The sequence below is a fragment of the Aotus nancymaae genome, unplaced genomic scaffold (assembly GCF_030222135.1).
Source record: "Aotus nancymaae isolate 86718 unplaced genomic scaffold, 86718_ANA_hifiasm-v0.15.2.pri h1tg000033l, whole genome shotgun sequence".
NCBI classification, from domain to species: domain Eukaryota; kingdom Metazoa; phylum Chordata; class Mammalia; order Primates; family Aotidae; genus Aotus; species Aotus nancymaae.
Genome location: NW_026988447.1, coordinates 19,846,872 through 19,871,306, shown reverse-complemented (window position 1 = coordinate 19,871,306; position 24,435 = coordinate 19,846,872). Strand labels below are relative to the sequence as shown.

Below are 24,435 nucleotides of genomic sequence, written 5' to 3'. Positions count from 1 at the left end.
ATTTCATATGTTCATACCTCAATATCTTACCATTGTCCATCTCTGGAGTTCTTAGTCCTGCCCAGCTCCCTTGGGGATTGGGTATCCTGGCACACCTAAAACTATGTAAGGCATACTGGTTGGGAAGCTCTGACCTATTTTACTGGAATACCATGCAGCTATTATTAAAAAGAAAGAGGCAGATATATATTACTGATATGGAAATTAGTCCACAATATATTGTTGAATGAAAAAGGTTAAGTGACAAAGTAGTGGGGATTGTTTTGTTTAAAAAATAGGGGGTAGGGCAGGGAGAGAAAGGAAGTGGCAGGGAAAGAAAGAGAGGGTGTGCGTGTGTGTGTGCGCACACACGCATGTGTGTGAAAGAGTGTGTGTGTGTGAGGAGAGAGAGTGTATGTGTGTGTATGTGTGTGTGTAAGAATAGAAAAGCAAGTCTGGAAAGATACACTTCAAACTAGTGACCTGGCAAAAGAAGGGTTAAGATTTTAAACAGGAAGAAAAATGGCTGGGCTTGGTGGCTCATGCCAGTAATCCCAGCACTTTGGAAGGCCAAGGCGAGCGGATCATGAGGTCAAGAGATCAAGACCATCCTGGCCAACAGGGCGAAACTCTCTACTAAAATACAAAAAAATTAGCCACACATGGTGGTGTGCGCCTATAGTCCCAACTACTCTGGAGGCTGAGGCAGGGGAATCGCTTGAACCGGGAGATGGAGGTTGCAGTGAGCTAAGATCATGCCACTGCACCCCAGCCTGATGACAGAGCAGCCTCAAAAAAAAGTAAGAAAAATACTGGGACTTTTTCCTTTCTATCCTGTATTGCTTGAAAGTATTAAACAGGCAGGTATGACTTTTGAAATTAAAACCTTAATAAGATTTGTGTGTGTGGATAAGAAAAATTAAAATTTTAAAAGGCCTTAAAATAATAAAAGGATATTTTGGGGGTAACTGGCAGTGGATAAGGAAAATTAAAAATTTAAAAGGCCTTAAAATAATAAAAGGATATTTTGGGGGTAACTGGCAGCTACAAACATGTTACTTGCCATTGAAAGTCAGAACAGGTAAGGAATGCTCTTGAAGCTCAGAAAGCTCAGCCTCAGTAAGCAAGGCCAAATTGTTAAATTAGTTCCAGATCACCTCAAGAAAAATGTTGTAACAAATAATAAATGAAAGCTTCTATTAAATTATGAAAATCTTAGGCTAGCCAGGCGAGGTGGCTCACACCTATAATCCCAGCACCTTAGGAGGCCGAGGCGGGTGGATCACCTGAAGTTAAAAGTTGGAGACCAGTCTGGCCAACATGGTGAAACCATGTCTCTACTAAAATTAGCCACTCATGGTAGCAGGTGCCTATAATCCCAGCTACTCAGGAGGCTGAGGCAAGAGAATCTCCAGAACCTGGGAGGCAGAGGTTGCAGTAAGCCAAGATCGCACCATTGCACTCCAGCCTGGGCAACAAGAGCGAAACTGTCTCAAAAAAATAAAAAAACAACTTAGGCTAAAATTACCCTCACAAAGTCATCTATCTCCAAACAGGTTTTACTTATAACATTTACGTACTTGAACATTTAACTTTACCTATTAAAGACCTTTAGAGAATTCCATGTAACCTTTCCAATTTCTTTGGGCACTTTCCTTATACAGAATATCCTCACACCATTCACCAACACACACATATACACACCAGGGTAATCAACTTCTCTTGCTTTTCCTAGGACTGTATTGGTTTCAAAACAGAAAGTCCCAAGTCTTGGAACCCGCTTCGGTCCTGGGTAAACCATGAAGGCTGGTCACCATAATACACATATAACCTAGAGATTTGGATTATTGTTCATTTTGTTAATTTGAAATGGCAGCATGATACAGAGAAAAGTCAGAAAGACCTACGTTAGAATTCCTGACCCTGTATTCACATGCTGAATAATTTGGGGGAAAATTATTTAATGTGAGCAACAATTTCCTCATCTGCATAACACAGGGATAATTATAATTGTATGGCAGTATGTTAAGAGCTGCCTAAGAATGGGGTGGGGGGATGGGGGGGTGGGGGGAGATTCGGGGAAGTTCTCTGTATTTAAAATAAGCAGGTTGGGTATGGTGGCTCCTATGCATGTAATCCTAGCACTTGGGGAGGCCAATGTCAGCAGACTACTTGAGTTCAGAGTTCAAGACCAGCCTGGGCCACATGGCAAAACCCCGTCTCTACTAAAAATACAAAAATTAGCTGGGCACAGTGGCACATGCCTGTAGCTAATTGGGGGCTGAGGCAAGGGGACTGCTTGAACACAGGAAGTTGATGCTGCAGTGAGCTGAGATGATATCACTGCACTCCAGCCTGGGTGACAGAGCAAGACACTGTCTCAAAATAAATTAAGTAAGAGAATAATTTCAGCAAGAAATTCTAATTACTCTTGAATCATTTTCTTTACATACAGTAAGTGGAATCTCATGCAAACTCATAAAATAAGACTGTCATACATATATATATATATATATATATATATATATATATATATTTAAGGCTAGTCAAGTGAAGCAGTGGGAGTAGAGAAGGAACAAAGAAATCTGTAACTGGTTGTGATCAATTAGTTGTAAACACCACTGCACTCGGACCAGCCATCCTATATATTATTTTAAACAATGCATGGAAATTTAATGCTTGAAAATAGTAACCGAACTTTTTTTCACCTGAAGGTTGTTGAAATCTACTGTCATAATTTCAAAGCACTCTGTCAAAGCCAAATATCCTCCACGAACTTGATTCATCTTTTCAGTTGTGTAAGGTTCAGTTGTTTCTTCAGTATCTACAGAAGAAGAAGCTGGACTCTGAAATTTCACATTTGTTGGCAAATGGATACCAGCAATGTCCTTAATATCCACTCTGGAGAGAGAGAAAATAGGGGAAGGGAAGGAAAATGGATTTTTTTTTAGAATAAAGTAACATATCTAATATTGAGTCCAGAAAAAAATACAAAAATGAAATAAAATCTCATGAGCAAAGATATCTTAAGCATAACTACATATATACATATATACCACCACTAAGTATACAGGAAAACAACTATAAACAGGTCTATAATAAATTTAAGAACTTCTGCTATTAAAAAAAAAAAAAAAAAACACCCTGTAAGAAAGTAAAAGGTAAATCACTGAGAGAAGATATTTGTAATAACTATATTCAACAAAGGGCTCATAACCAAAATATATTTTAAAATTCCTACATATTAATAAAAACCAAAAATGGGCAAAAGACTTAGTTTACAAAAGAGCATATCCAAATGGCCAATAAGCACATGAAGAGGTGCTCAGCTTCAACAGCCATCAGGGAAATGGAGTTAAAATCACAATGCATACTACACGTTTAGCAGAATGGAAAAAAAAAACAAGTAGTCAATACCAAGTTATGGTGAGGATACAGACTCATATACACCATTGGAGTATCAAATTAGTAAGATCACTTTCGAAGGCTGCTTTGTAGTGCCAACTTGAACTGAACATACCTATTCAGATTCATTCTTAATGGAAGAACAGTGTTTGGCATTTCCACTTGAGAATATAGTCAACAGAAATTAATACATATTATCACCAAAAGAAATGTTCAATATTTATAGCTGCACTGCTTCTGAAAGCCAAAAAAACTGATATAACCTAAACATCTATCAGTACTAAAGCAGGAAAATCTGGTATAGTCATATAATGGAGTCTGATTCCGCAATGAGAACAAACAAAGTAAACACAAAAGAAGCTAGGCACACAAAAACAAATCACACTGTATGGTTCTATTCATATGAAATTCAAAACAAGCAACACTAATTTATGGTATTAGAAGTCAGGATAGTAAGTGCTCTAGGGAGAGTGGACGCTGGTAAAGAGAAGGGGTTTCTTCCTGTGCACATTATATTACACAGCAATAATATTCTCATCCTTGATCTCAGCATTGATTACCCGTCTATCAACGTCATGAAAATTGATCAAATCACAAATTTATGGCTTACACACTTACTATAAAAATGTCTGCTGTCAATAAAATTTACATTGGGCCAGGCATGGTGGCTCATGCCTGTAATCCCAGCACTTTGGGAGGCCAAGATGAGAGGATCACTTGAGCCCAGGAGTTGAGAGACCAGCATGGACAACATAGAAAGATTCTTCTAAATAAAATAAAACAGCCAGGTATGGTGTTGTGTGCCTGGAGTCCTAGATACTTGGGAGGCTGAGGCAGGAGGATCACTTGAGCCTAGGAGTTCAAGGCTGCAGTGAGCTATGATCACATCACTGCACTCCAACCTGGGCAACAGAGCAAGACCCCCTGTCTCAAAAAAGCAAAAAGAAAAAAAGAAAATTTATAATCAAAAAACAGTTTATGAAAATTTAAACAAGATTTTGTAAAAGGAAAATACTCCAACCTCATCTCACCTCACCTCATATCAGTGGCATTACTTTTTTTTAGATAATTTGCCTTTATAAAGTTTCAAAAGTTCAAACAACATACTTTTACAGATTATTTTCTTACACTCTCGAAAGATGAACCAGCAAATGGAACTAATGATTTTAATAACTCAAAATTAAAAGTCACAAGTTAAAACAAAAAACATGTGACAATTTTTTTTTTTTGAGACAAGGTCTCATGCTGTCACCCAGGCTGAAATACAAAGGCACAATCTTGACTCACTGCAACCTCCATCTCCCAAGCTCAAGCAATTCTCCTACCTCCACTTCCTGAATAGTTGGGATTACAGGTGCATGCCACCATGGCTGGCTAATTTTTGTAATTTTTATAGAGACAGGGTTTCACCATGTTGCCCAGGCTGGTCTCAAACTCCTGAGCTTAGGTGATCTGCCCACCCCGGTCTCCAAAAGTGCTGGTATTACAGGCATGAGCACTGCGCCCAGACAGACAATTTCTTTCTGATGTATTATAAACTACTTGAATATATACTGTCAAAACTTTGAGCAATATAGTAAAAAGTTCACCTTCACAGTACTCGTCCTCTCATTTCTTCATTGTTAAGATTTTATCCTTAGACATGTATCCTTCCATTATCTTTTTATAACACTCTATTTGTACATTACTGAAACATTCTGTACCATTTGTGAGTAGGTTGTATTCATCATGTCTTTTTATTTCTCAAAAGATACTTTGGTGTATCTTTATTAAAAATGAGAATATTCTCTTAACCACAGCAATCAAATTCAGGGTTTTTTTTGGGGGGGTTTTTTTTTTTTTTGAGATGGAGTCTTGCTCTGTCTCCAGGCTGGAGTGCTGTGGGGCGATCTCAGCTCACTGCAACCTCCACCTTCCAGTTCAAGCAATTCCCCTCCCTCAGCCTCCTGAGTAGCTGGGACTACAGATGCGCGCTACCATGCCCAGCTAATTCTCTGTATGTTAGTAGAGACTGGGTTTCACCATGTTTGCCAGGATGGTCTCAATCTCCTGACCTTGTGATCCACCCACCTTGGCCTCACAAAGTGCTGGGATTACAGGCGTGAGCTACAGCACCTGGCCAGTATTATCTAATCTATACTTCATATTCTGTTCTTGTCAAGTGAATCAAAAATCAATAATGAAGGCAGGGCACAGTGGCTCATGCCTGTAATCCAAGCACTTTAGGAGGCTACAGCAGAAGGATCCCTTGAGCCCAGGAGTACAAGACCAGCATGGGCAACACAGCAAGACCCTGTCTCTATAAAAAATTTTAAAAATTAACCAGACATGGTGGTACACACCTATGGTTGCAGCTACTCAGGAGGCTGAAGTGGGAGGATCACTTGAGTCTGGGAGGTCAAGACTGCAGTGAGCCATAAGTGAACCAATGAGCTCCAACCAGGGCAACAGAGCAAGACCCTGTCTCAAAAAATGTAGTTTTTTTGCCCAACACAAGTCACAGTTTCAATTTAGCTGCCCTGTCTCTTTAATCTCCTTTAATCTGAAACAGTTCATCTTTGCTCTATCTCTCATGTCACTGACATTTTTTAAGAAAATAGGCCAACTGTTTTACAGAATGGTTCCAACTTGGGTTTGTCTAAGGTTTTCTCACAATTAGATTATTGCAGGTTGTACATTTTGGATGTGGTACTATATAAGAAATGCATCCTCAAAGTATCAAATCTGGAGGAATCTTACTGGTGATGTTAGCTTTAATCAATTGGTTAAGATGTGTGGTCACTGGCGCCTGTCAGCATAGGGGCAAGGAGAGGAAGAGTATTAGGACAAATACCTAATGCATGTGGGGCTTTAAACCTGGATGACAGCTTGATAGGTGCAGTAAACCACCATGGCACATGTATATATATGTAACAAACCTGCATGTTCTCCACACATATCTCAGAACTTAAAGTAAAATAAAATTAAAGTTAAGGCCAGGAGCAGTGGCTCATGCCTGTAATCCCAGCACTTTGGGAGGCCGAGGCAGGTGGATCATGAGGTCAGGAGTTCAAGACCAGCCTGGCCAAGATGGTGAAACCCCCATCTCTACTAAAAATATAAAAATTAGCCAGGTGAGGTGGCGGGCACCTGTATTTCCAGCTACTTGGGAGGCTGAGACAGGAGAATCACTTGAACTCAGGCGGCAGAGATTGCAGTGAGCCGAGACTGTGCCACTACACTCCAGCCTGGGCGACAGAGTGAAACTCCGTCTCAAAAAATAATAATAATAATAATTTAATTTTTTAAAAAAAGGCCAGGCAACGTGGCTCAGGCCTGTAATCCCAGCACTTTGGGAGGCCAAGGAGGGTGAATTACCTGAAGTCGGGAGTTCGAGACCAACCTGGCCAACATGATGAAACCCTGTCTCTACTAAAAAAAAAAAAAAAAAAAAAAAAAAATTAGCCAGGCATGGTAGCCTGTAATCCCAGCTACTTGGGAGGCTGAGGCAGAAGAATGGCTTGAACCTGGGAGGCAGAGGTTGCAGTGAGCCAAGATCGCACCACTGCACTCCAGCCTGGGCAACAAGAGTGAAACTCCATCTCAAAAAAAAAGAAAAGATATTGTGTAGTTTCTTCCCTACATACTTACAATCTTTCCTTTTGTAGTAATTTGAGAGATACTTTGGAACTATATAAACGCCCTGATCCTCATCAGATTTCCCTCTATTGATTTAGCATCTATTCATGATTCTTGCCTCCCAAAAAGTAATTCTGCCTCATTTTTCCTATACTATTAGCATTTACTGTAAGGATGAGTTGTAGTTTTATCCCCTTTTATGTATTTATTAATCTGCTTAAGATATGAAGAAATTAATGGATTGTTATTCAGTGGGTTTTAATCCATTAGACCCCTTCTTTGTTTTGGTGATTAAATTGTCCCAAATTTGGCCAGTGAGAGACTCTTCAAGCATGTTGCTGTGTGCTTTTGCTCCCCTTTCCCCCCACTAAATCCTTTTTGAGCACTTCCTCACCTTCTAATACAAGATGTCCCAGAATCATCTTGAATCTATTCCACCCCAGTACTGGAATCAGCCACTGCTTCAAGAAGCTATAGTTACTTTGGTGAGAAATGGTATTTAAAAACCAAAATCTGGGTTCTAGGTATGCTCACTGCTCCTAAGATTATACCTTGTCTTTCTCACTTAACAGTATACTATAAACTTCTTTCCTTGTCTATACATATACCTTAACTATTTTTTGCATTAGGTGACTGTTATATCATAATTTATTGAAATATTTTCTCATTAATATAAACATTCAGATAATTTTTTGTTTGCATTAATTTTTCCAATTACAGTATTACCGTGAACATCCCTGTACACGCATCACTCCACACATGTATGAGCATTTATCAGGATAGATTGCCAGACATAGAAATGCTAGATCAAGGACTACAAACATCTTTTGTGTTGTTAGAAAATGCCAAATCAAGCTACTAATATGTTTTATCTACAGTATATAAATTTTCCCTACACCTAAGAGAAAATAAAACATCATACAACTTTAATGTGCTAACATAAGCAGTTAGAAAATGTTATCCCATTGGTTCTAATTGCCATTTCTCTGATTAATAGACAATTATATTTATGCTTTGTTATAAAAGAAATCATATTAGTGAATATGTATTCGGGTGAGGATTTGTAGTTTTGTGACCTTTAAACTCATGACAGTGAGTGAATTCTCACGAGATCTGATGGTCTTACAATTGGTAGTGTTTCCTACACTCATGCACATGGTCTCGTGCTTCCCCCGCCTCCTCTCCCTCTCACCTGCTTACTGCCATGTAAGATGTGCCTGCTTCCCCTTCTGCCATGTTCGTAAGTTTCCTGAGGCCTCCGAGCATTCAGAACTGTGAGTCATTTAAACCTCTTTCCTCTATAAATTTCCCAGTCTCAGGAGGTTCTTTACAGCAGTGTGAAAACAGACTAATACACTTACCTATGATGTCTTCTTATCTCTATACATTCTACTGCCATTCCAAATACAACAGCACTTGCTGGTATAACTTTCCCATACTTTTCACAATTACCACTTTCACCTTTGGTCTAAAAAAAATAACAATAAAAATTATGTTATCACATGTATGTAAAATTATGTGTACATAATGATAAGCTATGAAAATGTAACTTAAAAAACTTAAAGGCAATAAGTAAGGATACGTAACTTAAAGAACTTTTTTCTTCCTTAAAAAGCATTTTTGGGCCAGGCGCAGTGGCTCATGCCCATAATCCCAGCACTTCGGAGGCCAAGGCAGGCAGATCATGAGGTCAGAAGATCAAGGCCATCCTGGCTAACACAGTGAAACCCTGTCTCTACAAGAAACACAAAAAATTAGCTGGGCGTGGTAGTACATGCCTATATTCCCAGCTACTCAGGAGGCTGAGGTAGGAAAATCGCTTGAACCAAGGAGGCAGCGGTTGCAGTGAGCTGAGATCATGCCACTGCACTCCAGCCTGGGCCACAGGGCAAGACTCTGTCTCAAAAAAGAAAAAAAGTTATTTTTGGCTGGACCTGGCAGCTCACACCTGTAATTCCAGCACTTTGGAAGGCCAAAGAGAGAGAACCACTTGAGGCCAGGAGTTTGAGACCAGCCTAGGCAACATAGCAAGACTCTGTCTCTACAGAAGAAAAAAATTTTTTTAATTAGCCAAGTATGGTAACATTGGGAGGCTGAGATGAAAGGACCACTTGAGCCCAGGAGTTTGAGGCTGCAGTAAGCGAAAAAAGGTGCCACTGTGCTCCTGCCTGGGCAACAGAGTGAGACCCCATCTCAAAAAAAAACAGAGTAAGTATTTTCACTGCTATATATGTATGTGTGTGTGTATATATATACATACATATATATATGTGTGTGTATATATGTGTGTCTATATATATATATATATATATATATTTATATATATATTTTTTTTCTTTTCCACAATACAAATGCAAAGGATACAAGAAAAGAGGGAGGATGGGCGGAGGAAAGGACTGTAAGTCTGCATAGAAAAAGAGATTTAGGTATGACTTTGATCAAGAAATCAATATCATTACCTACAATAAATTGTTTGGCCAGGAGCAGTGGCCACACCTATAATCCCAACACTTTGGGAGACCAAGGCAGGAGAATCACTTGAGGCCAGGAGTTCAAGACTAGAGCCAGGCAAACATGGTGAAACCCTGTCTCTATTTAAAAAAATTAAAAAAAAAAAAAAAAATTGCTCTTTTCAACCTTAACTAGCAATTTTAAATCCAAATCATTTTCTGTCAACACTGAATTTTTATTACATATTAAAATCCTTTCATTGATAATTCATATCATTTAAACCAAATCAATGATTTGTGGGCTGCAACGGAGGATTTCAATGCAAAATATAATTTGGCAAGAGTTAGTCCTTGGGCTGGGCGCGCTGGCTCACGCCTGTAATCCCAGCACTTTGGGAGGCCAAGGCAGGCAGATTACAAGGTCAGGAGATCGAGACCATCCTGGCCAACATGGTGAAACCCTGTCTCTACTAAAATACAAAAAATTAGCCAGGCATGGTTTGCATGCCTATAATCCCAGCTACTCGGGAGGCTGAGGCAGGGGAATCATTTGAACCAGGAGGCAGAGGCTGCGGTGAGCCGCGATCACGCCACTGCACTCCAGCCTAGCAATAGAGCAAGACTGTCTCAAAAAAAAAAAAAAAAAAAAAAGTCCTGTCTAATCCATAGCCTGGGTTCAATAGGTAACTTAAATCAGTACCAAACCAGCTATCACTACACTCCCTTTTGATAATTTGCCAAATTCTAGGCAGTGAGGTCTGTAAGACTGAAAGTACCTCCCTTTTCATCCCTACTCAAGAATTCCATAGTCAGTCCCTCCACAAAGTAATCTCAATTCCTATGAATTCTTCCCTGGAGTATTTTTGCCTGTATACCTCATTGGGCACATAAGTATACATTGTATCATGTTGTTAGTAAATGTTTTTTGCATAGATTTCTTTCCAACCACACAGTATGTACACCTTGACAATGGAAAATATATTTCAAATTGCTTTGTAAATATACTAAGGATTCAATAAATCTCTGATGAAATAATGAATTTAATCAATTTTAAGTATTTTCATACTACTTACCTTTGGCTGTAAAAGTAAATGCTCCCATGCATGAATCAAACTCTCCACAATTCCTTCTCCAAATAAACCTGCATCGACAGTTTCTGTTACAACTAGGGACACTCTATAGAATGATTTTTCAAAGATATATGTAAGTAAAATATCATGCTATTATAAAAAAATGTCAAAGCTGAGAGGAGAAAGGAAGAGTATATTATAGAAATAGTCCATATGTAAAATTTCCTAATACATTTCATTTTTAATATCTACTGCTGAATCTTGAGGAACTTTACTGGAACGTTCCTTAAGCTCCTTTGTTCTCCACTGGCTCCTTCTCCTTGGTCTGGAAGATGGGAGGGTGGTAGGGGCAGTGGGGGAGAGGCGATTGACAATCTTCACTTGGCCTTGTTCTCTCTCCAGGTTATTCTTTCATTGCCTACATTTAAGAGTGGTTCATATCCATTACCTTTATCAGTCTCCTTCCTTAATGCCAAGCAAGTAGACTTCCATCTCCAACAGTCTATAAAAATATGTTTTACCATCAATAACTCCCTACTTATTAAAATGAATCCTCTTTCTTGGGTGTCATTTTTTTTTATCTCCAAATAACACTGACTGTAGGAGAGAGCCCTCCCTCTGAAAATCTATCTCTACCTTCTATGACACTGTATCAACAATGTTTGCCTCCTACATGTTGACTGTGCCTCTCTTACCACTTCTCTTCCTTTACCCACTAAGTCTTTGCAAAAGCCTAGTCCCCAGAACTCTGCTCTTCTGTCCATTCTTTCTTTCTAGAAAATTTTACTCAAAGACATACTAAAATAGTTTCTCCCTTCTCTGAACTCCTTCAGCATTTATTGCCAGTATCACTCATTATGTAGTTCAAAGATAAGAAAAATTTCATAAATATTATTTATCTTCCTATCTAGACTGTAAGTGCCTTGAGGGTAACAATGACTTTGGTATCCTCCACAGTGCCTAAACCCAACATATACAGAAAATATCCAGTATTTATGATTGCATACACCTAGAATGTGAAAGGTGTTTCAAATCATCTAGTCTAATATCTTGAAGTCTAGAGATTTGCTTAAGGTCAAACTAAGTAACAGTCTAATCTGGAATCCAAAGCTCCTGATTTCAAAACCAATAGATCTTTCTAAACATTATCTGTGAGAAAAATATATATTAAATTAAGGTAATTTTGATTCATGCTGACTCATGTCCCTCCTAAAATTCATGTTGAAGCCCTTAACCCCCAAACTGACTATATTTGGAGAAGGAAAGGCCATGTAAAGACACAAGAAAGCAGCATCTGCAATTCAGGAAGAGAATCCTCACAAAAGCAAACTTGCCAGCACCTTGATCATGGTCTTCCAGCCTCCAGAACTGTGAGAAAATAAATGTCTATTATTAAAGCCACCCAGTCTGTGGTATTTCATTATGGCAGCCCAAGTGGAACAAGACAGTTGAGGATAGCGTTTTTTTCTATAAAATGGGTATGACATTTGCCTTAATCCAATAGGAATTTTCTCATGAGAATAAATGTAGAGACCATTGAAAAGTGTAGGCACTATGTTAACATAAACATTATTTTATATATATGGAAGAAGACTTTTTAAAGTCATAGTTTATATAATGAACAAAACCGTCTTCTTTCAATACAAACTGAATTGAAATAAGATGGGAAGACAGACCCAGAAGAGATAGGTAAAGTAAGTGCCACATAAAGAAAACTTTGTCTCTAAAATGAATAGTGTTGAACCAGATCATTTTTAAATTCCTTCCAGCTCTAAAATTCCATCACCCTTATGATACGGATCACAGTGAGAAAATATACTAAAAACCCAAGACTTATATGAACTATATTCAAATCATTTAAAGGGCCCATGCCAAAATATGCTGACAGCTGACATTTCCAAAGCTTTCATTTTAAACAAGGATATTAACACAAAATGTGGTAAGTCCATTGAATCTGAACTGCTTATGTTTTCTTTTTAAGTACAACTTTTAAGTAGTTATTGACCACAAGATGAATTATGTATTTTTACAAACAAGAACACTGAAATTAACAAAGGTAAAGGCCAGGCACGGTGGCTCACACCTGTAATCCCAGCACTTTGGGAGACTAAGGCGGGTGGATCGCCTGAAGTCAGGAGTTCAAGACCAGCCTGACCAACATGGTGAAACTCTGTCTCTATTAAAAGAAAAAATTTTAAAAAATTAAAAATTTTAAAAAAACTACACAAAGGTAAAGTAACTTGCTAAGATCAAGTTTATTAAATCCCTTGCCACAAATATTTTTCAAGATCTTTAAATATTTTTACTAAGGAATATAATTTTATTTAAATGTCTTTCAATAAACTATCCTATCCTATATCCATATCTTTACAAAATAAGAGATTTGTAGCATTTTGTTTGGACTAAAAACTAGAAATACATCTTAGTCTTTTTAAAAAAAGAGAAGTATAAACACTAAAATCAAGTTTACATGGTAATACCTTTCAGGAATATGTTTCGGAATCTCTATGTCAAGTGACTTCATATGTAAGAGTTTGATCCCTGCTTCCATCTTGTTTGCTGCCATTACATCACAGGCAAGTTCATACATGGTCTTGGATAACTCACAGGCATACACAGAATGTGCTCCAGCTTTTTTAGCAAACATGCTACAAGAGAAAAAAGCGTTCCATCAAGAAAAAATAATCTGCTGTATTTTCTCAAATTTTAAGGAAATGATGATGCTAAAATATGGGGTTTTTCCTTTTATTCTTTAACACAATCATTACACATTCTGCATTAAAAAATAAACTAATATTCTTGTCTAGAAACAAATCATTCAATAAACTATGGGATCTACTCTATTAAAACACAACTGGCATTGTATCTTTAATGAATACTAATGGGCTTGAACTTGGACAAGTAGATTCCACCAGAATGTTAACGTAAAAAATACTCTTAAACTCATTATTAAAAATTTCAATAATCCCAAATTTTCCTTAGCAGTTACACCCAGTTCTTGATAAAAGTTGTAGTAAAAAACATAATAATAGTTACATAAATAAGCCTAACAAGATTATGAGAAATACTTTTAAATTTAAATTCCAATGGTAAATTTTCTATATCTGGCAAAATCTTTAATCTACATTAGTATACACGTATATATCATTAAAATGCAGTTACTACCAACCTTAGTATTCCAGTTCCTGCTCCAATGTCCAAGACACTTTTGGACCCCAAACGAACCGCCTTTTGGATTGCTGCATTATAAATCGTATTCCTCTTGGTGTCATTAAGCATGATAAAGTGCCAGCGTTCCACCAACCAGTTGGCAACACGATAAAAATTCTCCTTTGCATCACTGAAATCAGGGTTTAGTTTCACTGCTTTATGAAAATACCCAGCTGCTTCATCCCTAAAGCCCATTCTAGAGTAAAAAATAACAAAGACAAAATATATTCAACTATATGCTATCAACTGCAATACCTTTGTTTATGCCCCTCTCCTGCCTGGGTATCCCGTGCCGGCACCCCAAATCCTACCAATCCAAGTGCTACCTCTTTTGGGAAGCTGTCTTTGAGGACTCCAATGCTCAGGATTTCTTTCTTTTCTGAACCGCTACTACATTTATATATTCCATGACACAAACAAGTATCTGACTACAAATTACTATTGTAGGCCAACGTGGTGGCTCATGCCTGTAATCGCCGCACTTTGGGAGGCCAAGGCAGGCACATCACAAGATCAGGAGTTCAAGACCAACCAGCCTGACCAACACGGTGAAACCCCGTTTCTACTAAAAACATACAAAAATTAGTCAGGTGTGGTGGCATGCGCCTGTAGTCCCAGCTACTCAGGAGGCTGAGGCAGGAGAATCACTTGAACCCCAGAGGTAGAAGTTGCAGTGAGCCGAGATCGCACCACCGCACTCCAGCCTGGGCGACAGAGCAAGACTACATCTCAAAAAAAAAAAATAAATAATAAATAAATAAATTGCTATTGCACTAATGAATAGCAGAAGCTCTCACAGTCAGCCTCCATTTAGCCAATTCCATTCCCTCTGTATAACACACTAATGCCTATGGCTTAGTAGACTCCTCTCTGGTGTGCCTGCATGCCTTTTCTCTCAGCAACTGAGTTAACGGTCACTAAGAGTCATTTGTATTTGCTGCCAGATCAGTTTATGTCAGTTTTGTGCTTGTTATTATAATTATATATTTTAATTAATATTACACCAAGTAAATAAATATGACCAAATAAAGGAAACTATTGTGCCTAAGTGTTCTGGAAAAAAATCAAAGGTAAGTCACTCAAGAAAGTACTATTTAATTATATGTGAGCAAATCAAAAATAAAAGACAGGAGAAAAAAACCTATTAAACCTTCTAGAACAGTGCTTCTCAAACTACCTGTAATGAAAAACCTCTCCTCTCTTTCTTTTTTAATTTTTATTTTTAAGACTACTCAAGTCCAATAGTGAGAAGGAGGGAATCCTTCTCAATTGTTTGCAGACCAATATGACTGTGTTGCACATGATTCATATGCAGCTCACGTAATATCAGATTTCAGCAGCACCCAAACTGATCTATATACTCTCTTCCACATTAAGAGTTTCCTAACCATATGCTTGGATTTACAGCAATGTCAGGTTGCTATACCCATTTTCAAACACTTACTCTCAATTTCTATACTTACCTGTCATTAATCAGTAATTTGTGGATGAGAACCAATGTGTGCACCACACAATGAACAGAACTGAGCTAGCAGAACACTTTCATTCATGGTTCTTAACAAGTACCTTTAAGCATTCTGTCAAGTTTAGAGAAACTTAATCATACTATTCATTCTAGGCATAGTTTAAGCAAAAAAGACATTCTACAAGTCCAAACAGGGGACTGCACTCTAAAAAAAAAAGCAATGGCCCTATGTCAAGTAAGAGGCACTCATGATTTAGGTGAAAATTTAAATGCGTAAGGTTAATATACGTTATTTTTAAGTTACCTTGAAAGCAAAACTATCTTGTTCTTATTTGCAACTACAAACGTACACAGTACAGTACTACATACATTGTATGTAATCATTATTTGTTGAGAGACTAACTCAACAATGGGTATTAAACATGCCCCCAATAATTTCCTAGGTTTGTGTTCCCCTTAGGTTTGATATTTAATACATCATGAGTTTCCTTAAACTGCAATTCTAATCTAAAAAATATATAATCTACTCTATTAAAGCATATCTCATTGAAAGACTCAACATGTGTATCCACAATATCAGTGAAGTATACGAATGCCAGAATGCCTTTTTTCTTTTAACTAGGAAAAACGTTATCTTCCTGATTAGCAATTTAAATACATTTTGTTTAAATCTGATGCTACTGGACTAACAAAAGGTTGTGAAGTTGAGACACTCCAGACAAATTTTATTACACAAATAAGTGTCAGGAGAAGCAGCTATCATTTACTTTGGAAATAGTTTTCTCCTGGAACAGATTCTTTCGGTGGAGAGTCAATGATACACTATTTTTGATGAGAAATGGAGTGTAGAACAAAAACACCAAGAACAGCCAAGAACAAAGGTAAATTCTATAGCTAAAGCCACATTCACACTGTCACAAATTCTGAATTGCTACTGTCCAAATTAGAAATTTTGCTTAGTTACATCTCCCCAAAACAAATACCAAGTATTTTTGTCTCAATGACTGGTAACTGCTCAGACTAACGTCCTACAACAACAGGTCACCAAAAGTTACAATCTATCAAAAGTATGAATTTTCTGTTAAATTGAGTTTATCCCGAAACATAAGTCTTGGAATGTTATGATCACTGTATGTGTATAACCTGGAAATATAATTGAATCCTTAGAGTAACTCCCATTATATGAACTAAACAAAAGAAAAACTTTTTATAAAATATACATTTTTTAAACAAACTTGAGGAGATTACTCACAAAAAAGATTTTATTTTAAAAAATCTTTTAAAACAAATTTCATTTAAGTGGAAAGAGGTTGATAATTTGTAGAAAATGGATGCTGTATCTGATCAGGTTAACTATTAATATGAACAAGTAACCCCCAGTTGATTATCTGCCTTATTTTTCTACTTATTAACATACTCTACAATTAAAAACTATCAAATATTTGTTTCTTAAAGGAGAATTCATTGTCACTCCCTAAACCCTGTTAATTAAGACTGTTAAAATGCCTTGCAGTTACATTACTGAGACTGGCTAATAAAGTTTGGCAAAAGTATTTCTTATACAGAACTTCTCATTGAATAAAAATGTAACTTGGCTAGGCATGGTGGCTCATGCCCATAATCCTAGCACTTTGGGAGGCCAAGGCAGGTGGATCACTAGAGGTCAGAAGGTCGAGACTAGCCTGGGCAATATGGTAAAACCCCATCTCTACTAAAAATACAAAAATTAGCCAGGCATAGTGGTGTGTGCCTATAATTCCAGCTACTCAGGAGACTGAAGCACGAAAATTGCTTAAACCTGGGAGGCAGAGGTTGCAGTGAACTGAGATCCTGCCACTGCACTCCAGTGTGGGTGACAGAGCAAGACTCTGTCTCAAAAAAAAAACAAAAAATTAATATAACCAAATAAGGAAAAGAATGATAGTACAGAACAATTACTGAACATGTAAAGGTATCTTTCTATATAAAATAGGACATTATCATCATGTTTCCTAAACAAGAATTCTCCCATTATTTTATACATTATTTTATTTTATATTTTATAGGCAGTGAAATTAGATGTATTAAAACAAATCCAAAACAAAAGTTTTTTGTTTTCACCAATTTTTCCTAATTATAAAGTTTCTATGGAGAGTACACAAAAATTCCAATGAAGAAAAAGACTGTTCTATGAAAAAGTTGTATTTCATTTACAAAAACACTTACGTACACATAAAAAACTTAATACTACTTTGTTTATATTTTCAACTTATTAAGCAGCCTCAACAAAGTCATTCTATTTTGACAGGTAGAATTATTTTTTTCAGACGGAGTCTCGCTCTGTCACCCAGGCTGGAGTGCAGTGGCACAATTTTGGCTTACTGTAGCCTCTACCTCCCAGGTTCAAGCAGTTCTCCTGCCTCAGCCTTCCGAGTAGCTGGGACTATAGGCACATGTCACCATACCCAGCTACTTTTTGTATTTTTTTTAGTAGAGACAGGGTTTCACTATGTTGGCCAGGCTGGTCTCAAACTCCTGACCGCAACTGATCCGCCTGCCTCAGCCTCCCAAAGTGCTGGGATTACAGGCATGAGCCACCGCATCCACCCTAGAATTTTTTTAAATAAGCAAAAAATTCTATACATCAAATCTCAAAATTTTTTCTGAAGAGAGACATACCATTCAATGTTGTAATAAATATTCATAAAACTTATTGTGAATGACCATGTAAAGAGTTTACATTAATTATCACAGAGGCTTACATTTGTCAGGTTAATGATCCATGTTCTTCTTAAAAGTTATTTATAAAACATTATTTCTCCATACTGAAAAAAGTATATAAACAATGAGTTGATTGCTCAATTAATTTAATTCCTCAAAACTTTACAGAGTATATATACTCCCTTCTTAGGGTCCCTAGCCCTGCACAGTCCAGTGAGTCATGCAAGGGCCCAATGGGCACCAGAAACAAAAGTAGTGGATTGATTATTAACAGCTAATAAACTCAAGGTACGCTTAAGAGGAGAAATTCTGTGGTCATTTAGGAGTTTTATAGTTCATTATTCACAACATTAAGTTTTTTTTTTTTGCTGGATGTGATTTGAGGGAAAGAGGATGCAATTAGTGAGGAAATGCATGAAAATACCTAAAAGGAACATTTAAAATGAGATTTCATTAACTAAATTCCTTGGAATGTGAGCAACTGTTACTTTCCAACTTGGCAGAACCATGCTCAGTCCCCATTACTCTTGAAACTTTCAAACTCAGAAGCAATGTTAACCATTTTATTTCCTGTACTTTCACAGAATTCTTCATGCACATGTACTAGTATGCAGAAAGAGTTAATTAACATAGCAGGCCTGACTGCCATCCTTTGAGAGGCCTGTTTACAAAACTGTCCCTTAGCTGGCATCTGGGAATTTGGATTTGGAGAGGGTTCCCACTACACTAACTGCTAAGAGTGGCTCGCTGTGCCTAAACAGTTTGGTTTATGCTCAACAATGGTTTATGCTCAAACAAAACAACGTGGTTTATGCTCAACACCTGACCTGCTTTTCTTCTGTGAATCAAGAATTTTGGTATATGCCAGGCAGAGGGTACCTAAGTGTCCAGCTCTCAGCAAAAACCCTGGACACTGAGCCTCTAATGAATTTCCCTGGTTGGCAACATTTCACATGTATTGTCACAAATCACTGGGGGGATGAAGTGCATCCTGTGTGACTTCACTGAAAAAGGACCTTTGACCTTGCACCTGGTTTTCCTTTACACTTTGCCCCATGCACATTTACCCTTTGCAAATTTGGCTTTGTATCCATTCACAGTAATACACGAGAGCCATGAATAGGACTATATGATGAGGCCTGTGAGCCCTTCTAGCAATTCAGCAAATCTGGAAATGGTTTCAAGACTCCCAACATAGCTAGTTATCAACTTATTGCCAAATTTACCCTTTTCTGCCTGCTCTGTGAAAAATGTATCTAGCCCTTTAATATTCTCCCACCAGTTGGCACAAGGATAAGCTTTGTTGGTAAAAAGTGTGGAGAGGCCGGGTGCAGTGGCTCAAGCCTGTAACCCCAGTGCTTTGGGAGGCCGAGGCCAGAGGATCGCTTCAGCCCAGGAGTTCCAGACCACCCTGGGCAACAACATGGCAAAATCCTGTTCCTACAAAAAATAAGCCAGGTGTGGTGGCATGTACTGCAATTCCAGCTACTGGGGTGCAGGTGGGGGGGGCTGCTGAAGTGGGAAGATCACCTGAGCCTGGGAGGTCAAGGTTGCAGTGAGTCTTGATGGTGCCACTGCACTCCAACCTGAGTGACACAGTGACACACTGACACACTGTCTCAAAAAAAAAAAAAGTGCTGGAAGCCAGGCATGGTAGCTCACACCTGTAATCCCAGCACTCTGGGAGGTGAGGCGGGTGGATCGCTTGAGGTCAGGAGTTTGAGACCGGCCTGGCCAACATGGTGAAAACTTGTCTCTACTAAAAATACAAAAATTAGCCAGGTGGGGTGACAGGTGCCTATAATCCCAGCTTCTCAGGAGGCTGAGGTATGAGAATCACTTGAACCGGGAGGTGGGGGTTGCAGTGAGCTGAGATCATGCCACTTCACTCCAGCCTGGGCTACAAAGTGAGACTCTGTCAAAAAAAAAAAAAAAGTGCTGGAGAGACACTGTAGGAAGAAAGCATTTTGCTTCCTGATTCCAGTGTGCTTAGGGCTTCTCCAGCACCAAGCTCCTCAAATGTATGGCAGCTAGCAGCATCCAAGATCAGCAGCTTCCTCAGGGCCCCTTATCCTACTATAAGGTTTTGTAATGGAATATCTCTGATGAGATACTTCCCCATGAGGCTTTCTCTGCACCCCAAAAGGCAAAATTATAGCCAGATCCAGAAAATAAATTTATAAGAAGTTCCCTGGCAAGGCACTACAGTGACTTTTCTGTCATCCTGAGAATCACAGCTGTGCCCTCTCCAATAAAGTCTGGAACTCAGCCCAGTGAGGAGAACTCTTCCTTGGATACTCTATCTTACTCCTAGCAGCAGTGGCTATTATGTAGTATGTTATATAATATTAAAACTGCAATGATATTATATATCTGCTTTTCTTTTCAGTTCTCCTTAATAATCCTCTATATTAAACTTTCCCTGTTCAAATTACAGTATGATTTATCCCTATCCAGATAATACAGAATAATTCTTAACAAGTAATATTGAAATGACTACAAACCTAAAGAGATGCTCCCCCATACTATTGCAAATCACTTCATCATCAGGAAACAGTTCCAAGGCCTGCTCATAGCAACCAAGTAAGTCTTGTATCCGATTGAGAGCATCAAGCTCTTCAGCCCATCTGAAAAGCGTGTACTGAAAAGTTTCCTTTGCAAATAAGAAAAAAATTATGAATTAGTCAATAACATAAAAGATGAAAGAATATACAACATTAGTTGAAGATTCCAAGCAATATCTTAATTACCATTGAATGATCACCTTAAATTTCATTTAGCTTTAGTAGGCACTATTTTCTGAACAAGTGCACAAATGAATGAATCTTACCACCTATATGGCAATAATAAGCAGAATTAGACAGTCTGACCACTCTCTAAACTCCCTCCATTCTTAGCTGCTGGATCACACTCTCCTGATTCTCCAACTGCCTCATTTTTGTTGGTTCCTGTGTTTTGGAGCTTGTACTTAGCATTCTTCTTTTTTCTCTCATCCATCCCTAATGCATTTGTTGTCACCCATGTGTTAATGGATGTGACATTTACATCTCTAGTGAAGACCTTCTCTTCTGAACCTCAGACTCATAGATACAGATTCCTATTAGTCATTTCAACCAAGCAATGGAGCTCCAGCCATTGCAAATGTAGTCCAACTCAAATTATTTCCTGAACAATTATTGTGCAAAGAACTGGGGCAACACAAAGGCCTCACAGAGGCCCTATGGAGAGAAATTTAACATAAAATTTTGGAAAAGTTCAGAATGTTCTAAACTGAACTAATCATATTCCTCTGACACAGGATATAAGATTAAGATACTACTCAACCTCAAACGACAGAGTCACCTATAATGGTACCTTAACTCCACATACACTGTTTCAAACCTAGCCAATGCTCTCTCAATACCATTAAATCTGTTATCTCCTCTCCATTCCCACAGTTACAACCTAATCTGGCCCTTGTAACCACTTGCTGGACTCCAGCAACAGCCTTCATGCTGTCACCCTAGTTCCAATCGCATCTCCCTCCAGCCATTCTCCATGCTGCAACACTGTGGAAAGAGGGAAAGTTTTAGTCATTACAGCTTTACCATTAAAACATTTTAAGTCATCTTCACATATTTTATACAAAAGAGTTGATACTTGGAACTGAATCTTAATGGGGTCTACTAGAGAGACAAGGATAAGAAAGGAGATTCTGGCCAGGTGCGGTAGCTCATGCCTGTAATCCCAGCACTTTGGAAGGCCAGAGTGGGCAGATCACCTGAGGTCAGGAGTTCAAGACCAGCCTGGCCAACATGGTGAAACCTCGTCTCTACTAAAAATATAAAAATTAGCCAGGCATGGTGGCAAACGCCTATAATCCCTGCTACTTGGGAGGCCAAGGTAGGAGAATCACTTGAACCCAGGAGGAGGAGGTTGCAGTGAGCCAAGATTGCACCACTCCACTCCAGACTGAGCGACAGAGTGAGGCTCTGTCTCAAAATTAAAAAAAGAAAAAAAAAAAACACAGATAGAGGGTCTACAGATAAGTGGGTTGGTGTGGCTGGAGTTTGGATATGGGAAATAGAGTAGCAAGAAATGGTATTTTTACAAGGGGCCCATACAAAGAAATACAGACTTTGTTCGGCAGGAAAGAAAACTAGTTGCTTACTGTACTGATTTTCAAGCATTGCACTACAAATTTTAAATTTACTTTTAATACACAGTAAATATTTTTAACAGAGGCAGTGTCCCTGTTTCACAGAGGAGGAAACTAGGAAACAAGGAAGAGAGGAAAGATCACTTGAGTTGATACATTTTTCTACTGCTGCTACATTTTCTACCTGGAGAAGCAAACTGCATCTCAACATATCATCTCCTCCTAAAGTAGGCCAGTTGGTCCTTAAGTTTACACTAAGTTTACATGAACTACAAACAACTAGACGCTACTGACATTTAGTAGGATGCTGCCAAACATACTACAATGCACAGGACATCTGCTCTCCCCCCATAACAAAGAATTATCCCATTCAAAATGGCAATAGTGCAGAGGCTGAGAAACCCTCAGTCTAAATAAAGCAAAGTAACAGCAAATTTAAATCATTTTTCGTAATTTAGATTCTACAAGTAATTGAAAAAAGTACAGCGTTTCAACAAAATAACTGTTGCAAAATAATCCAATAGCTGAAGTTTAAAGAATGCATCATTAAATGATAATCACCTTAGGCTAACTGCACACTTTATTCAACTAGAGGCCCACTATATTCCTACTACACAGTATAAAAAATGCAAAGGCCCTTATGCCAGAGCATGCTTAAATTGGATATAGGGAGAAAGGGATCACCTGAGAACTCATTTGCAATTTGAGGGCCTTTAGAATTTTAAATGAGATGAAAGTTTTGAAACTGAGAAGTGACAACATTTGACTTTCGTTGCAAAAGCCAGCTATGTTGACACAGACTGCAGGAGAGAGCCCAGTGGAAAGCCCATTGCAGCAGCTGGCAGATAACTGAAGCTCGAACCAGGGGAGTAAAGGGGAAGATGGTGAGAAGTGGTAAGATTCTGGACATATTTCGAAGGTGAAGGCGGCAGGTTTCTCCTCTCAGTTGGTCGTAGGTGTGAATAAGAGAAAGGCATTAAAGGTGAACAGTAAATATTAATAGCAACCACACAGCCACGCACCCTGGCCCCTCCGCCTATTTTTTTTTTTATATATACGAGGGCGTTGGATCTGCTAGCAAGTGAGGGAAAAAAAAGGCCCTAAATATTAATAGCAACCACCCAGCCACGCACCCTAGCCCCTCTGCTTTTTTTCTAATTTTTTTTTTTTACAAGGACAATGGATCTGCCAGCAAGTGAGAAAAAGGGGCCCTCACCTTCACTTCATCTTTCAGCTCCGGCGCCAGACTGAGCACGAGGAGGTAGTGGGCATAGGCAGTGCCGAAGTCCTGGACGCCCAGACAGTGTTCTGCGCTCTGCAAGGACCGCGACACTAGCTCGTCCCGGCCGGCTGCCCCGGCGCCACCCCCGGGGTCTCGGCGGGACCTGGGCCGCGAGTTCGACATGACAGTCACCACGTGGATGGCAAAAAGGAAGATATTTTGTAAGCGGAACTAGGAAACTGTCTGGATGCTACACTCCCAAGGACCAGACAACGGTTCAAGAACCAGTACAGAAAAGTTACCCTCCTCTACGGGTGAATCCGCCCACCGCTGCCGAGGCGGAAGCTCCGCCCTCTCCTGGCCCCGCGGGCGGCGCAGACCGTGACGCACATCACACTACTGCGGACCAGGCTGGAGGTGCACGCTACGCTAACGTCAGCGCGCCCGACGTGGATACGTCGCTGCCGCCCATTCCCGTAGGAGCGACCACTGCGCGTGCTCTTAGGAGACCGCGCATGTTAAGACGCGTCCAATCTCATGCCGTTTTTTTTCCGGCTGAGAGCAGACCTTTCTCTCCCTCTTGCACTCAGGGAGTGTGTGGCTTTCGACTGCAAGACCCTGTTGTACAGACCTAGGCAGCGCGAAGCGGCACCCGCTCATGATGGACGGTCAAGCTTGTGATGATGCTTAAGACATTTTGGATCGTGATGCACAAAATTTCAAGACTGGAGAGAACCTGAAGATAACAAAAGCATCTCAGATGTGGTAGAGAAAATGTTTTCACAGGCATTTCAAATCATTCTCACAAAACCTGGCTAGGCGAACCTTTGGATCACACGCATCTTAATGATGGCAAACGTGATATCCTGAGAAGTGACTTGCTCAATGTCACACAACCAGCTAATGGCATATGCATGGTTCAAATCCAAGTTCCCTGACCACCTATCTGTCCAGTTATAAAATGAGCTTACGGGATATTTCACTGTTCCGTGTCTTATCACTGTGTAGTGGTTACATTAATACAAAGTTTTTCCACATTCAAGTGTGGCCCCTAAGATACAGATTCGAAACTCTAAAAGGGAGAGGAGCATAGTTATTAACAGCTGAAAAGTTATTTTAGTCCATATTTTCAAATACATTTATGGAGAATATCTTAAATCGAGCATTTTGCATATCAA

The 24,435-nt window shown here is 39.0% G+C and overlaps 1 protein-coding gene across 3 annotated transcripts in view; it reads right to left on the bottom strand.

Annotated features, from left to right (window-relative positions):
* Nucleotides 1-23,616, bottom strand: part of PRMT9 (protein arginine methyltransferase 9) — a 48,088-nt gene extending 24,472 nt beyond the window's left edge. Inside the window, exons 1-7 of one of the 3 annotated variants that reach the window (XR_010345365.1) lie at nucleotides 23,252-23,571; nucleotides 20,402-20,550; nucleotides 13,692-13,928; nucleotides 13,003-13,170; nucleotides 10,526-10,628; nucleotides 8,364-8,470; nucleotides 2,688-2,880 (exon numbers count right to left, since the gene is read on the bottom strand). Coding sequence is in view for 2 of the 3 variants with exons in the window: in XM_021666714.2 (XP_021522389.2) it covers nucleotides 2,688-2,880; nucleotides 8,364-8,470; nucleotides 10,526-10,628; nucleotides 13,003-13,170; nucleotides 13,692-13,928; nucleotides 20,402-20,550; nucleotides 23,252-23,440 (1,146 nt within the window). In the remaining variant the exon portion in view is untranslated. Of the gene's footprint in view, nucleotides 1-2,687; nucleotides 2,881-8,363; nucleotides 8,471-10,525; nucleotides 10,629-13,002; nucleotides 13,171-13,691; nucleotides 13,929-20,401; nucleotides 20,551-23,251 lie in introns of those variants that run through there. The other 2 variants (XM_021666714.2, XM_021666716.2) reach the window with 2 other exon arrangements.
* Nucleotides 23,617-24,435: the final 819 nt, after the last annotated feature.